Source organism: Anopheles merus, chromosome 3R (assembly GCF_017562075.2).
Source record: "Anopheles merus strain MAF chromosome 3R, AmerM5.1, whole genome shotgun sequence".
In the NCBI taxonomy this organism is placed as follows: domain Eukaryota; kingdom Metazoa; phylum Arthropoda; class Insecta; order Diptera; family Culicidae; genus Anopheles; species Anopheles merus.
In genome coordinates this window covers 13,154,418-13,172,468 of record NC_054084.1, presented here as the reverse complement: position 1 = coordinate 13,172,468, position 18,051 = coordinate 13,154,418, and the positions used below count along the sequence as shown (strand labels likewise).

General features: G+C 43.8%; 1 protein-coding gene across 1 annotated transcript in view; it reads left to right on the top strand.

The window, feature by feature from the left end:
• LOC121595774 (neuronal acetylcholine receptor subunit alpha-7-like) overlaps nucleotides 1–18,051 on the top strand; it is a 94,194-nt gene that overhangs the window by 39,543 nt on the left and 36,600 nt on the right. The window contains exons 4-5 of the mRNA XM_041919985.1: nucleotides 6,813–6,952; nucleotides 14,030–14,074. Of these exons, the coding sequence (XP_041775919.1) occupies nucleotides 6,813–6,952; nucleotides 14,030–14,074 (185 nt within the window). The remainder of the gene's footprint in view (nucleotides 1–6,812; nucleotides 6,953–14,029; nucleotides 14,075–18,051) is intronic.

Here is an 18,051-nt window from a genome sequence, read left to right as displayed (position 1 = left end):
TACGGTGGTAGCAGGCCAACCTTTTCCATTATCTACGATGGCCCCGCCGTGTTTACCTTGCCCAAGGAACGGTAGACAGAGCCAGAGCGCGGCAGAGAGAGCGGGCTGCTCTGACAAGGTGGAACCACCACCACGGCCACCACGGGGGTCGGCGAAACAGCAACCGACAGCGAGTTTCATTACAAGCAGAAACACAGTCAGCCATCATCAGGACTCCCCTCCCAAAACCCGGAAAAAAGCCCGGGGACCGATGTTTGATTGCAGAAATGGAAAGCCCCGCTGGTGCGCAGGGTGTGACTCTTTACTTCAGACAGCACCTTTACGTGTTTTCCACCTTATCAACCTTCCTGCTTCTCGAGGAGAGTGGGAAGCGTTTCGTTTTTTTTTTTGTTTTGTGTGTAATATTTATCCCAGGGAACGGGTGTTATTTGACATGGAAACAAATAAAAACAAACCGAACGCAAGTCGCCCAAAGGAATGCGGGCGGGAGCACGGATGACACGGGGCGTCCTAGCCTAGCTCCTTGCTGATGGTGATGATGATGCAGTGGCGCTCGTGCCCTGTGTGCTCGGCTGCAGAAATGAAGAATTTTTCTCGGGTACCACATGCACCAGACGATCCTACGCCGGGGCCGAAGGACTCGTGGGCCCCACACACACACACAAAAACACACATACACACCACTTGAAGCGAGGTGGAGCAAATGAGCACACGGCGCACTGGCACGCAAACACGGAAAACAAATTAGTGGTTTGACATTGTCACTTTGTAAGCATCATTTCATTGTTTGCAGGAGTGAACAAGCCAAGTTCGCTGTTGTAGCGGGAGGGAGGGGTGGAAAGTATTTTGCCGGTGCTTTTATCTTACAAATGGATTGTTGAAGTTTAAAACATGAATCGCTTAGTTGGCTAACTTTGTGGACGAATGTTTCGAATGTTTTAAACGTTATTTAACGCTATTGATGAAGCTTGCTAGCAAAATACATGATAGGAATAACAGGTGATATTGGCTTGGATAGGCCACGCTGTTGGATTTTACAACGCGGTTGGCTGGTTAATTAATATGACAAAAATGTTTCAAGATTGAATGGAAATTAAGTTGGCAAAGTTTGGTTCATCATTATAAATCTCTTAGGAATGGAACACAACATCATTCGATACCTATTTAACATGTTATGAATTCGCATCACACTTATTCTATTTCTGCAATCGAGTAAATTCAACGTCGAGATAATGCATTTTTGTATGGACAAGCATTCTTTTAAGTTTTTACAGTGTTTTCCGTGCTTTTTTTTGTTGCTTCCCGTAAAATGTTGGATTTATTGATCGTTTTTAATATAATTTTAAATCTTTCCATCGATTTAATCAACCAGCACTATAAAAAAAACCTCAGACAACTTCAAAAACAAACAACGTGGAACTCTGTATCCCTTAGTTCTAATAAGACGAGACATGAAATAAATTGGCGCGTAAGACAAAATCAAAGGTGGTGGTCTCGTGGTGCAGTCGTCAACTCGAACAACTTATAATAATATACCCCGTCATGAGTTCAAGCCTAGAATAGACCGTCGTCCCCCGTAGTCAAGAATTGATTATATCTCCGGCTGCGCGTGGTAATATGAATTAGGTTTCGAAAGCGCCTGAATCTGTATAGACCCGCATGTCCGCGTGGAACGTTACGCCAAATAGAAGATGAAGAAGAAGAATCACCAAGACTACTCAATTATGTCTCATATAAAATACAAATTAATTAATAACAAAGTACGAAATATCAAACATTGGCTTTTGCTCAAGTTTTTTTCTTTGGTAACGTCCTTTTTGTTAATGTAGTAAACTTCAATAATGACAAGTATTTTTGTTCTATAAACACACATAACTTTCCTTTAAAAATGTTACAACATGCCGATTGTATGTATGAGAAAGTTATCTATAAAACACCTATAGCTTATTTTTTACTAATATTAACCCAAAAGTTTCAAACTAAAGCAAGCAATTCCGAGTTTCAATCTCGCAAAAGGCTCATAAAGCTCCTCTATTTTCAACATCCCGTTTTAATACTTTTTCGACAAACTCTTCACTCTTTCTCTGCAAATTTAATACGATTTTTTAAACTACACAAGAGAATTAAACGATATAGAAGAACCAGAGAAGAAAAAAAACCTTACCAACAAATCGTTCCCCTGATCGATTTGGCTCCCGGATGCTGTGACACCAAATTAAGAACTTCCGTGCTCAAGCGTGCTTCTTCTGGCGAGCTCGCCACGAACGAATCTGAAACGACCGAGCCAAACCGAAAGGAATGCCACTGCCAAACGAACGGAAGAGACTTTCCCCGGAGAGTGTAGGATTTTGTTGGTGTTGTTGCTCTTCTGCTCTGAATTTGAACATTTCCTCAGTCCCGTCGTCCTTCACTCGAGTCTCTGCTTACATACACACTGCGTAATCAGCATGTTACAGAGGAGGCAGAAGCTTCAGAACGAAGCAAAAAGTCCAGCACGATGACAGTAACCACCTTGAGAGCGATTTTGGCGGATTGCGACGTGGGCCCGGGCCGTGGAGTCGCGGCGTATCCAAAGACGTCTGGTTAAAGCAAAAACGGGACCAAACGGGATGGCAGGGGAAAACGGATCAGCCAGGGGTGGATAGGTGTGCAGGGTACGCGGGTATGCTGCTGGCTGCTATGCTATTAAAAAAAATCTTTTTAAGTAAATAAAGTATGATAGAAAAATAACAGTTGCCCTCTGTCCCCCCAGCCCGTGGTCCCGTTCTCGGGCGTTCGTGCTTTTCCTCCCGCAACGTTGTTTTTTCTTCTTTCTCTCGAGCGTTGGCTGCAAAAGGGGACATAAAAATGAAAGACGAGCGCGAAAGATGGTAAGCGCAATTCACAGACGCACGGGGAAGCAGGGAATGGGGCGTCCTCATTTTGCTTCCACACCCCGCTGTCTCTCCAACCGAGCCAAAACGGATGGAAAATCAGCAGCTGTGCTGTAGTAGGGGAGCACACACACACACACAAAATATACAAAACGAAATGCTCCCCAGCCTACTATGCGAACCCGGGCGCAACTCCCTTTCCATCTCCGTTCCCTGTCAGCAAAGGATCCGATTTTTTTGCTCCCATTTTTCATCCTCATTCGTCGTCATTGTTATTGTTGCTATTGCTACTGCTGTTGCTTTTTCGCCCTCGGGGGTGGTGGGCTGTTTTTTCTCTCTTCTTCTACCTTTTTCTTTTCGCTTTCCGTTCAAGCTGTCTTGCCGCACGGTGAGGCGCGGAAGGAAGCACAACGCAACAGTGTGATGCTCAAGGTGGTGGTGAACGGCAGCAAGGGTTGAAATCGTTGACTCGGCACCTCCCCCAAAACACAGCGGCACCTTGACCCCCTCACCCCCCGTTTTGGGTTCGGGAAAAGCGGGCGAGGAAACGAAGGAGTTAAAAAATCACCAACCCATTTCGTGCCATCTTCCCTCGCCATATTCTCCTCCTGCCCCTCCGGAGGGAGCACACAGAACTGAACGCGTGGCTATAATGAAGCAGCGGCCAACCAACCAAACCCGGCCGGCCGACCGGGTTCCGTTTCGGGATCACTTCCGGCTTATGGGTAACGAGGTGGAATACTTTTATACATTCCCCCGGCAGGTCTCTTTCGCTCTTTTGCACACGCTGGTGCTAAACAGTGCACAGGGAAGGCAAAGAGCACCGAGTTCTTCTTCGCTAAAAGGAGACGGTGCAAGCGGTGCAGCTGCAGTTGGGAAGAATAAATGAGTTAGTGCTGCTACTAGACGTCTATGGTCCTCCAATGGGCGGATTTTTTCCTCCCTTCATAGGCAGGTAACATACAGGTCGTGTGTACGAGTGTGGGTGCGATGAGATCATTAGTTTAATGACCTCATCCTGTTTTGTGTCACTTGCTGGTGCAACGGTGCACAGCTGCAGCTTCCCCTTTTTTCCCACCATTCAATCAGTGGCTGTGGTAAACTTGCATCTACTGTTGAAAAGAAACCGGAATAATCTGTGGCTAGTGTTAATGAGCAATGGGCCGATTGCATTCCACTCCACATTTGCTTACCGAGTGGGAGCGGGTTTTTTGTGTGCATCACGTAACCGAAAACGGTTTATTCGCCATTTAGTTTAGGCAGAGTTGTTTACGGTGATACATGTATAGAAGAGTACACCCACTGCCACACACACAAACACACACACATATATACATACAATGTTATTTTCCAAATCAATCGAGCTCCCCATTCAATTATTGGCTGTCTGTTTCCGGCTATCGGTTCTGTTTTTATTTATTCGCCCGGCTCGCTATCAAAATGAATCGTGCTCGTGCGGACTTTCTCCTCATTTTGTGCTTTGGGTCACGTTTGTCTGCACACACAAACACACACACACACACACACACACACACACACACACACACACACACACACACACACACACACACACACACACATACACAGCCTCCCTGGGCAATGAATCTCGTCTTATCCATTTATTTATTCCACGAAATAATCGATGACGGACAGGCAACGGCGTTTCGGAAGAAAGTGGCGCACAGTAAACGACACTGCCGTACGTGAAACAACGTCCGTGAGTACACACCGCTACACTCTTCGGCTCACCGCTATGGATTGGACTCCCAGGTGCATAGTTGCGCACGCGGGCATGGTACGATGGGGGAAAATAAACCATCGCCACCCCTGCTCAAACGTGCAGCACTCGCTTACACCGGTTGACCAAGGTGAAGACAGATCTCCGGAACGTCGCTGCAAACGGGCGTGTTAAGAGTGAAGCGTGAAAACAACTTCGCCCCCCCCCCCCCCCCCGCAAGAAAAGGGAAAGCAGTAAGCAACCCCCCAAACCCTGAGCGATGTCGGCTTGTCATCGACATGCCACGGGAGGCACGTGCGTTGACCGTTCGGTGCGATACAAGGGGCAAGGAGCCCGATGCTCCACGATTGGCCCTTCAACCTTCCCCCACAGCAGCTGTTAGCCATATGCTGAGCACGGATTTCTTTCCCCTCCCCTCACTTTTGTTGTCCCTGTGAAAGGGAAAGGTTGAAGTATACTGTCCCCTCCTGTTTTTTTATGTGGAGCAAAATTGCCGAATTACCTATTGCTTTCCGCACGGGTTGTGATGGGCAATCGGGCCTTTCCCGGGACCAGGGAACGCACGAGTTGAGTGGTTTAGGGGATAAATTATGGGTGACATTGTTCGCCGGTTTCGTTCGTTCGGTCCCCCTGTTGTTTGCCCGGCCAGTGGTAGTTTATTGTGCGTTGTGCAGAGTGAGGTTGGAGGAGTTCTTTTTTTTTTGGGTCTCCGTTAGTATGCTATTGTATACGACATTCTTTACGGTGAAATGTTTAGTCGGAGCTAAAGCGAATTCACTGTGAGTTATTTTAACCTGTCATAACTAACAACACGCTCAAGCAAGGTTAATGGTAGCCGTTAAATAATATTAATTGCAACACATTTCACATCACCGATGCTTGCAAGCTTTCGTTGTCTACCAAAACCTTGCTCGAAATTATCTATTTATTTAGAGTTAATTTTTCAATACAATGCAACTCGTGCTTGTAGATAATTGTCTGCGTGTTTGTTTAGTTTTCTTTTTCGCCTCCCGTTGCTGCCAACATCATTAATTCACCTCGTTCACCAGCTTTGCTCCAGACGATGGAGACGCATGGTGCCTTACCGCAGCGATTTGGCTGCGTACGTTCGACGTTGCTGCAGCCACGGTCACGGGCACGTTTCCAACCGAGATGTTGGGCGTATGTGGAGAAACAATGAGGGGGGGGGGGGTATGCGGGTGGCACCAAGGATTCTTAAATCCGAAACTTTACGACTCGAGTTTACCGAAGCGGATGATACGTTCTTACCTTCTTGCTCCACCCCCCCCACCAAACCCGTGTCAAAAACGTAATCCCGTGGTAAATTGAACGAACAACCTTTTCGCTGCCCGGTCCCGGAAGATGGACAGAGAGAGAGAGAGAGAGAGAGAGAGAGAAAGAGAGAGAGAGAGAGAGAGAGAGAGAGAGAAAGAGAGAGAAGGCCATGATGGGGGAGGAAGAGGAAAGATAGAATTTTTATGTAGGCCCAGGCGTAACGGTTCAAGCAGCTTTCGTATCCTGGGCCACTCTATTGAAGAGGGCACCCGCTTTCCTTGCCTCCGTGTGTGCCAGCACCGTATTATGAACATGTTACACTCGATTATCGTGTGCGTGTGGCTGTGCGTTTCTGTGTGCTTGTTTGCTCATACACGTACGCACCGGTTTCCCATTAGGACTGCGGAAACCGAGCGGTAATGCGGTGCTTGCTTTGCTGCTGCTTGCGGTGAAGAAATTTCATTTGCCCGCATTTCACATTTCGGCACTAATAAAAGAGGATTTTTCCTAATTTCCCTCCAAGCTGAAGGGAACGGCACTTTGCGTACGGAGGGTGGATGTCGCATCCGCTGTCTTCCAAATACCTCCAGCGGGCAGCGGGAGCGAGGTGGAAACACAAAATGAAGTTATTTATTTCCATTCGCGCAGATTATGAAGTGTAATTATGTGCGGAACCCTCACCCGAACGGCCGACCGGAAGGAGGCAGAAGAAAATGTTAATCAATTTGTACAGCAGAAACATGTAAGCCTTTGGGGATGTGTTTGTAGTGCACGGTAAACGTAATAGTGTGGAGGGAAGAGAAAATAATTTTCCGTTAACGATTAATCGCTGCTCGATTCTTAATGCGATTCTTATTTATTATTGTACAACAGGCATCGATTTAATCTTTTCCTTCCTTTTTCCAATGTGTTTTATTCCCTCCCAGTGTGCATGGCCGGATACAACGAGAAGCGACTGCTGCACGATCTGCTCGACTCGTACAACATCCTGGAGCGACCGGTGGTGAACGAATCGGATCCCCTTCAGTTGAGTTTTGGTTTAACGCTGATGCAAATCATTGACGTGGTAAGTTCGTTGACGTGACATTGAGCTTTTATTACACCATTTTACAGCGAGGCGTGGTTTTTCCACTACCCGCCACCCCCTCCCTGCGGGTAGTCCATTGTCCACCGTGACGTGCAAACGAGTGGCGCATTTATTTATCTCTGGCTGTTTGCGGGCCATTTGATTTTAGCATTTACAAGTGTATCTTTTGCTGGAATATCTGCACACACAGATACAACAACAAAAACGGGATTTCACTCCCGTTTACAAGGGGGATTTTTGGGGACCTCAGCCATCCCTACCTTTGCACTGTTTGTGTCGTGCTTGGCGCATCAAAATTTGCATGCTGTTGGCGTTTTATTCCGCGTCATTATCGTCCCATTTTTGTGAATCTTTTTCCCTCCCTGTCGGGCTGGCACTAGACATTCTACCTCTAACTACTGCTGCTGGTGCTGCTGAAAAATCGATCCCAGGATGAATGGGTCATTGAGCGCTTCTTGTGTGCTGCTTTTGCTTGCTTTGCGTGCGAAAAAATAGCTCACAATTCGATTAGCTTCGATTTGTTTTACGCTTGATCGAGCTGATGAGTTGGCGAGCATCGATTTATCCAGTAAGGCGAGCCCGACCACGGCACGGTGTCTGGGGGAAGAAAAAACATCGCTTCACTCAAAACGAAGACGCATGAAATGGTGCTATTTTCTTATGTCTCTTTTTCCTTCCCTTCCATTCCATTCCTTTGGTTTCTACCTCGCCTGAGACATCGTTAATGTTTAAGCTCGTTAAAACTGGAACGCAAGATCTAGTCGTTAGGTCCCCGTCCCCGGGAGTGCCAATCGAACGCGCAACCTTTGGCCACGGGTCATTAAAACTTCAAACGCCTTCCTTTGTGGGCGGGTGGGTTGTGCTTTTTTTTCTCCCATTTTTCTCGCTGCTTTCCTTCCTTGTATGCCTCGTGCACCTGCACCAACGGTGCCAGCAATATATCGCACGCGAGCTTAATGTAGCGAGCGTGTATGTGTGCGAGGATTATTTTGGCTTTGTTTGCTGCCTTCAGCACTGATTTATTTCCAAAATTTTGAGTCTGCACTGGCGATAAAAGTAAATAAAATCATATTTTTATTACCGGCACGGGGACCTTTCGGATACGGCTGAGCTTAGTCTTAAAACTACCGAACCGTGCAACCGGCAACACTTAGCTGCAGATTTTTCCACTGTGTGAACGACAGAATGTGGATAGAAATTTTAAATTTCTGGAAACAACAAATGCTTTGCTTCTATTTTGCCCATTTAAAACTGTATTAAAGTATTGAAATTGAGGTTTCAAGTGAAAGCTGTTTTTCAACGCCACTCTTTTGAAAGCCAATTATTAATACGCATGAAACGTGCAAAAAGGCAATAACAATTAATACCGATAATAAATATTTTGACAACCCTCAACATCATTTTGATTTTTTTTATAAATGTGATCAATTAAATTCATTATAACAGTAATCTACTACAATTTTATGTAAACTATTTTTAAATTTTAACTGGTGTTTGACCAATTGTCATGTCTTTGAAGCCAACATTCATTGAAGATGAAAGGAGAATTTGAAGCATGTTTTAGTGCTACAGTCTGCTACCGAGTTGCGCGGTTTGTGCGATCCCGAGGTTTTCGGCCAAAATACAATTTTATAACTTTTACACACTTTATCATTTATTCGATACGATTCGTGCAGAAGTGTCTGCTATTTTTGGCTTTTAAGTGGATTAAATTGATTAGCAAAAATGCAATTTGTACTGCATTCGACAATTCATTAATTTTACATTTAATGTGTCATAATTTAGAAAACCGCGTTTCTCCGAAAGCGCGTAAGTCGAGAACCGCATAACTCGGAAACAGACTGTAACCACCGCAATGTAAGTTCTGAGCATAATTGAATACAAAAATGTATAAGACAACCATGAGATGAACACATTTAAAAGAATTAATTCATTTTTTTTTAATTTAAATCATTCATAAAACGAACTCATCATTTTATTATACAAAAAGGTAAACCTAAACTTACTCCTAAAACTAAAATAAACTGACTAAACTTTGCTTATTATCCTGTCAATTTCTAAATTTGTACATTTGGAGTCGTTCAAATGTAATTTAATATTAAGAATTAAATTACTGATTAATTGTAACACATTAGAATTGTTATCACATCTTTTTTTATTATTATTATTATTATTATTATTATTATTATTATTATTATTATTATTATTATTATTATTATGATTATTATTATTATTATTATTATTATTATTATTATTATTATTATTATTATTATTATTATTATTATTATTATTATTATTATTATTATTATTATTAGTATTACTATTAAGCCGTTGGCCTACATAACAACTCATAGCTTACAGTTAAATCTGACTAACCTCGAACCTAATAGAAAAATACATCATTAATAACGAAAAATAACAAATAATAAACGAACAATTCAGGCAAACGAAACCATAGATAAATAGATAAATAAAAAATAGTATCATAAAGCTTCTGGTCATCCTTAATACATAATATAATATAATCAATAATATTCAATAATAATACCGATAACTCACTGGATCAAAGTGGAACAGCGTCCCATTTCAGGGATTAAAACAATTTTTTGTTTTCGAAAAATCCGCCTATGGCAATGTGGCTTTAAAATTTTAACCAAATAATTTGCCAACACCCAATGCACCCAATCCTTTACGCTCCGCTATTTCTCCCCCGGTGCTCGATTTATGCTCTTAATCCAATTTCCACCATTTAAATCCCATAAATGCTAATCTCGATTGCAAAAAAAAAAAAAAAAATAACGTACCACCATAATTCATGAAGGATTACACTAACTACCTTCTGCTTCGAACAACGGCAATGGACTGGTTTTGCAGCGTTCGCTCACTTTTATCACAGTTTCCTCTTTTTTACGTTTTCCTCCGAACGAGCGAGCTCAAAAAAACGAAACAATTCAACATCACACTACATTCAAGCGAATATTTAACCTGCACATTTATGTGTGCATAACGTACACAGTCGGTCACGGTTCGTGTTTGTGTGTTCCTTCCCCACACCAATACGTCCTGCTGTAGTTTCGATCGATTCAAAAGTTTCCACTCTCAGCTGTTTCTTCTGCCCAGTATGACTATGGTTCCACTCGTCCCAAAAAAAACCCAGTGAATTCAGTGAAACAAAAGGCATATCGTTCTTTTTTTGTATCTCGAATCACTCCTCCTTCAACTCTACAGGATTTTTCCAGGTTCTACATTTTCGTGTCCTTTTGCCCGGGAAACAAGACGTGCGCCCGGAACAAGTGGGTCGGATATTGAAAGTGATTTTACATGCACATTTAAGAGCTGTAGTGGATTTGCTTGTGCAATTTTATTACAGCTCACCGCGTGGAGCCCTGTGCCGTCGCAGGCGTGGAGGTGCGCATAGTGGAACAAAAGGGCTAAAAGGAAAATCCCGGTACAAACGGATCGAGTTACTCCTTTTACAACAACGACAAAAAACACAGACACATACGCTCTCACTCTCCCACTTGGTGGTCGTGGTTGGGCTGGATGTTGAACCAGTTGCACGCTTTCCCCGTTCCAATCGCCCCAAAAAAGAAAACGGGGATATAATATTCACTTTAACAAAATGGGTCTTGCGAATTGATCTAGGGAAAAGCACCGTACTTCAAGTGCACGCCGTAAAGAATAGGACGAATGGACGTGTGGACGGGAGTACCGTCGGTCCCAGTCTCAGTCCCAGTCCCAGCCACAGCTAGCCAGCAGTGTGCAGTGCGCTTGCGTTTGTAAATTTTTAAATAAATGATTCTCTCACCCACGCTGCTCGGTCGCCCACAAGCTCTCGTGCTCATCTCGTGAACTCATTGCCGTGCCCGACACACATCTGCTCCGATGCTCGAGGTCAGTTCTGGGCCGTTGTAGCACCATTTACTAATATGCCACCCACTCGTACCAATGCTGCTGCTGCCGCTGCTCACAAGAGCCGCTTGTTTGATTGTAAGTCACAGAACAGGCGAAACAAGCCATCCCAGCCGTGGCTCTCAGAGGCTTGTTTCGCTCCATTCCGGTTCAAGTTCGGCGCATGGTAGTGGTGACTACCCTGCTCCGTCTACCGTCTTGCAGCCGTTGCCATTTTCATCACTAGGAGTGTGCTCGAGATTAAGGGCTTTGTCCAAAGTGTGATATGGGAGCTGTAATTGAGATGCAAATAGTCGTCGTCTTCGTCGTAGTCGTCGTCGACCTAATTCTCTCTCTCTCTCCTTCTGCTACTCTCTCGTTCTTTAGCAACAAGGGTGTTTTGTTTCTTCACTGTTGCTTCGTGTTCCTTTTTTTTTAACCCAAACCTGCTGTGTAAGTGAACTGGCAGGCGGGAAGAAGAACAGCTCGAAACGGATGGAACATCCTCGTCTACATCGTTGTATAACAACGTATCCCATATTTGGTCGAAAGCATCCAGCTGGAAGATGATTCGTTTGCCCTTTTTTCTCTCTCCCTCTCTCTCTCTCTCTTGTCGTATGTTTGAGCGAATGTGTACCGCCTTCGCCTGTATGCCCTTCCATGTATGTGCAAGAGTCATGTAAGTAACGAGAAAAACTACCAGCATCATTTTTGTGTCACACCCGTCATCCCTTCCAGTCGCCACGGGGTGGCTGGGGCCACATCGCCGTGGGCCCGCTTGCATAATTGATTTTCCCAAACACGATCTACCTTCTACTCCCTGCAGTGCAGCCTGCCCCAAAAACGCCCCCGTAAATTTCACCACCACCTGGTAAAGATCCGGGTTGGGGTTTTCGGATATAACAGGTTCATTCCATCCCCGAAAACCGTGGTGGCAAAATGGAGGAATCCGTACCGTACGGTGCGCTATGGCGGCTGTTTTGCAAAACCGTCTCAGACTCGAGGCCTCGGGGTTTGCCGGCAAACCCACGGGTAAGGATCGGGGCTCAATTAGCACTCCTCTCCCCCCTCCCCGTTCGTACATGCCCAGCAGCTCGTAGGATGTCCGTTTTATGGCGCGATGGAAAGTGGGGCAAATGTGTGCTCGTTTGCATTTCTGTTTGCCCTCGTTCGATGTTCGATGCAGTGATTGTAACCTGATGCCGGCTGTTCGGGAATTGTGTGAGTGTGACTGGGGTAACAGGACAGTTCCATTAGCGCCGATCGCCTGCCGGCTAGTTTGGCACAACCGTCCACCGTCACCGGTGTAATTACAGGTGCCTTATCAGGTGCATTCAGGGAAGGCAAAATCAATGCGATGTTTGTGAAACCTTGTCAAGACTTTTGTGTGTGTGTTTTTATTCGCTGTTTACTATTTGAAACATAAGTAAACCTGCAAGATGCAATCATTGCAATAGAAATTTAATTGAAGTATGTAGCAGTTAACATATTTCAAAAGTAATCAAGTCATGTTGGTTTAGAACAAGAAGAGATTTATTTTTATTGATTATTAATTTATTTATATATTACAACAATTTATAGGTCTCTTACTACTTAGACCTTTGGCACTTAATTCTGTATGCTAAAATTGAAATTTTCTATCCAAGGAACCACGACATTAGTAAATCTACGTTGCACAGATTTTCGCACAAATCCCTATTGTTTGAAGACACCACATTACACAGTTGAACTAAAAGATGGATTGTACCAGACAATTATACAATGGCTTTAAACACAAAAGATCTCTAAATTCAGTCGCGTAACGAAACCTTACATTTTGTTTACTCTGCCCATAATGTTTTCAATATGTGTCCTGAAGGTGAGTTTTTCGTCCAGTTCAACGCCCAGATCCCTGACTGGAGTGCAACGTTGTAATTCCCTTTTATTAATATATCAACTGTTGACATTTTTCGCGTATTTAAGTGAGTTTTACAAGCAATACATGCTACTGAAAATATAAACTGGCCTTTTTAACGATACAAGGTTTAAATCTAATTTTTCTGTAAATTATTCATGTTGCCCAGCAACCAATGGAGGGTTTATACTGCACGAAAAACATTCCTCATCTCTTCTAGATGTCTTCTACGGTACTAGATGGAAGAGAACAGATTTGTGTGGCTTTTAGATTATTTGCTTATGGTGGTAAGATTGTATTATGTAATGGTGCTTAGTTTGCATCAAACAATACATTTTGTTAGTGTGAGCAATCACTGCTCCAATATATGAACTATGCACTGTCCTTTTGAACTTCTTATAATATCAAACAGGTATCCCACAATTTATCTAAAGCAAAAAACTTGTTAGTTTTTCACACTTGAAAATCATTGTCATACGTGAAGTCTTATTTAGTGACTGGTCTTGACGCTACATTTGATACTCAACCATGATATCGAAAATCATATTGAATGATAGGCAAGGAAGCTCCCTTGATACGTGAGTTATGACGCAGAGAGAACGACAACTCTAACCAATCGATGTACCCAACCATCATTGTGGTTAACATCAGATATAAAAAATCTATGTAAAAATCTAAGTTAGTTAAATAAACTTTGTTGCTATCCATTTCTTAACAAGGCTCTACTTTTCTGGTATACTCTACGTTTGCTTCACACTAATGTTCAACGTTTAGGAGCTTTGACGGCTTACACTAGTCTACATTTTTGTTATCTATGACCAAAAGTAGAACAAATGTTAAAAATTTAAATATGTATGTATTATAATAAAAATATTTGTTTCGTTAGTTTGAACACACCATGAAAATAGAACTATGCTTGGAAAAGAAAGATTATCAGCTTCTGTAAGCAGTTTCAAATTCGATTAAGTTCATCAATCTTAAAATCATCACAAAAGAGTTATATGTGTTATCGGACCCTTTTATAATGACTCAAAATCACCTCCTCCAACCATTCCGCATGGTGGCACCTGAGGCTCAGCGAAACTTTATTTGATGGATTGGCATTTATTGATTATACGAGGCCAGTTACAACAAACCGCACCATTGTTCTTCACACTGCCAAATGAAGACGATGCCATTTGTTTTTTATGAAGTTTCCCTAATTATACCCACATCAACAAATACTTAAAAGCTAAATAATTCTCTTCTCTTTTCCCCCCGTTTTTTTACAGGACGAAAAGAATCAGCTGCTAGTGACGAACATTTGGCTGAAGCTCGTAAGTACGATCGACAAGGTGTGGCTCCCGGGGCAGGTCGGAATCGAAGCGCGGCTGAATGGAATGATGCATCGAAGCCACTTCGCATCCCTCTGGCTGCAATTCGAGCAATCATCTTTAACACCTTGCAATGGGAAGGCAGAGATGGGCGGTCCGCACCTTTCCATTTGCGTTACCGAACGATTACGCCTGCCGTGCGCGAGTGGAGCCACATGGGGTCGACTTAGATGGCTTGTGTTTTTCCCTCCCCCCCCTCGGACACTTCTTACTGTATGGTTTTCATACACCGACGTCGTTTTTGGTTCCATATCAATCGAAATGTTTACTTTGTATCGCAAAACAGTGATCTCATTTAGTGCGACTAGATTTAATTTAAGATCAAACAAACACCTATCGATTACTGTTGGCCGATAATCACGTTGACCTCACAATCGCAGAAAGCTCACAACAACAGTAAGCTAAAAATTGTCCCTATTTTTCGATTGGTTTGCACTGCTACTACTGCTGCTTCGAGTTGGGGTTAAAAAGAACACAAAATACTAGCGATACGTGTTGCTTCATTTCCGCTCAAATCAGCCACGAGCGCTTGCCTCCCACCCAAAAAAAAAAAAGCCATATAAAGCACATTAAGCGAAAGCCAAATAATCATCACGTGCTCGGGTTGGTGTGCCAAGGCTGGGCAACATTTTTCACTCGCATCTCACATCGGAAACAATTTTAACTCGATTACTTGTTCCGGGCCCCGGAAACCGACCCTCGATGAAGCGGCGATATGGGGATGGAATGGAAAACGAAGACTACAACTCTGGATGCTCTTATACCTTTCTTCGCCAATCGACACATTGCAATCATACCCGGCTAGCGATAGTTTATGAGTGATCCGGTAAGGAAAACGGGGAAGTAAAGGAAGTCTGGAAAATAAAACTCCTTCGAGCACGGTAAAGCATTGCACGAGTGCTCGATTGGTGTGGCGTGTGGAACGTATCATAACACGTTTCGTGAGGCACCCGTGATGTGACGGGAAGCCAATTCGGTAGGAAACAAAGCCAGTCCGTTTTGGATTTTGGCACGATTGGAGCTGTGTCCTGTGTCTTGGTTTTGGTGTTGATTCTTCCCCGCAGGCTTCGACACAGTACCGAGCAAGTGGACTTAAAACTTCACCTCGGCAAAAAAAACTTCAAACCGGACAGACCGGAGAACCAAGAACGAGCGCTCTTTAATACATAAAATATGAGCCTAGCAATTTGTTTCGACAGGTTCGACTTCTGTCCGTTTGTGTGTTCTTCATCACGCTTTCTGTGAGGTGTAAGTGTACGGTGCGCAAGGCACTGGCACTACTCGCCAGTTTGGCCAGCCCACCACGTTGCTCCATTCGAGCTCGAGATAAGCTTTTATTTATATACTTCTCCGGTGTGTGTGTGTGTGTGTGTGTGTGTGTGTGTGTGTGTGTGTGTGTGTGTGTGTGTGAGTGAGTGTCGTTTTTGTTTCGCTGGCTTCTTCGTCTTCCCACCAGAGCCGGCAGACAAAAGCCCTTCCCGGGGCATGGATATTGCGTTTCTGCCCCAAAACCATTGAAGCAACAGCAAAATCCAGCTCAAACAGCGTCCCAGCCACAATCATCATCGGGTGCGGCGCACGGAAATGCCGCAGCGGCGTCTGTCGATTGTCCGGCCCGCACGAATTACATTTCCGGCCGCCTGCCGTCGTTGTGATTGTAAGCGGTGCTTTTTTCCCTTCTCTCTGTCTCTCGCGTCCAGTGGTCCATGGACCACCGCAAAAACCATAATATGATGTGCAATTTATTGCGCTTTTGGTGAAATATAATCTTATTTTGGACCTCGCCCAGGTCGTCGGATCCCGGCCCGTCCCCGCGCTGGTTGGAGCTGCGTGTCAGCAGTCAGTGTAGCGTTTTATTCCTTCCCTTCATTGGTTTGATTTTCTTTTTTCAGTTTCTTTTGTTGCTTTACGCATCTTCCATTTGCTGCCACGCTGCATGCATTGGTAGCGATGGTACAAAACCCCGCGTTGACGAGGCGGTGAACATGCTTTCCTGCGGTTTCGGTGTGGCGCAATCATTTTGGAGGTTGATTTTTGACCGGCATTTTGTGCCGGAGCGGCATATTTTCGTTACTTATTTATGATGCCGCTCCTTTGGTTTGGGTTTGGTTTCGGTCCTGGCCGGCCTGGGCAAGATGATGATGATGATGAAAAAGGCGTTTCATTGCTCGGGGAATCAGTTCGTGTGTGATTCGTTCGTGCTCCGCGGTGGTTGCTCAGCGCGCAAAACTGGGAGGTGTTTGATAATATGCGTTTAATAATAACTTCTCACTGGTCACAGCATAATACACTTTCTTCCCTTCGGCGAAGGGAGGTGTGATTAGTATTCTAGTTCTTAGCACGAGTTTACGCACAAAGCTTTTAATTTACACACACTAATTGTAAAATTGTTAGATGAGAGGACCAGTGTTTAGCATTGTTTTTCATTGAGCTATGGAGATTACTTAAAGTGATTAATTTTTAATTCAGGTGGTGTTTTTTACTTAAGCAACCTATATGGAAATATTCAAATTAATTTTGATCATTCATTAGACGATTTTAATGCAAATTTTGTCTAAATTGATAATATATTGCTTGTTTGTAATTGCTAATTATAATAAGAAATGGATCGATTTAGTAACGTATAATCTATCGAATTCAAGTTCGATGAAAGTCCGCCAAAACAATAAAAAATGCACGAAACATTGCATTCAAAACATAAATTTAAAGTGATTCAAACGAAACCAAAGGTTATCTCTGACGAATTGTATCATTTTCACCGTTCAATATCTGGTCAATTTGTCTCAAAAATCATAAAAATTTTACCTGAAAGTAGATGAAGAATGCAAAAAGTGAATTGTGTAACCAAGAGATTGGAGTTCAAAGGTCATAACACAATTTTTCTTACTTCGTCTATTTTTATTTATTAATTTTTTTTAAGTAGAATATTTATTGATGTATTTATTTATTTATTTGATTTTGTGGTAATCCATAAGTCACTGAAAAAAGAAGAATAATAAGAAGAATCTTAGGATAACGAATGAGTTGGATTGGCAACAACATTGCTTTAATGGAAAACTGGTCTGAAACCTCAAATATCTTGCAAGTTTACTATTTACTACAACAAGCTTCACACTTAAACGCGCGCTCTTATGTGAGCTCTTTTTCGTCAGACAACACAGACTAAATCAGTAATTCTTTCGTTTGGTTAATAAATATTCTGCCCGAGATTACTTTCCGCAAAACATTTCCATCTAACCCAGCGCACACACGCGAGCGCACGCGGGCGGCCGCATTACAAAGCACGCCGACATCATAAGCTACACCTCTTTGAAGTGTGCTTACCAAATTCCCGGAACTGAGATACTGATACACTCCCCGTACTCCGTCCCTTGCGCTTCGCGGTCACCCAGTGCTACAACACTGGCACACCAGCAGCAGCAGCAGCAGCAGCATCCGGGACCGGGCCACGGATCTATGATTTATTGCGTCCCGGGGTTGGCCGGGGCACGAGCACGAAAAGGGATATAAATTACATCTGGCAGTTGTGGTGAGGTCCTGTGTTGTAGCCCCGGCATGCATGCACCGGACCGAGCATGATGATCATAAAGCTTCATCATCAGTCACGGCGGGCTTACGGCAGTAACCATCAACCGGTGCGAGCGCTTTCACACACAAGCATACATGCGCTCAACGGCTCGGCCAACCATTTGGGAGTTGCGTTACGGTTCAGTTCACGCGGGGCGTCTGGTATCAATTACATACTTTTTTTTGCCTCCCGCCAAACACGCCGCCTTCCCCCACATCCCATCGACGAACCCCTTCGATGAAACTTGAAGCCAACTTCAATGAGTCTCCCCGCCCCGGTCACACACACGTGCGAAGGAAGCAGCACGTCTCCGAGCTAATCCCAGAACGGATTTTGGGCTGCTGAGTGCTAG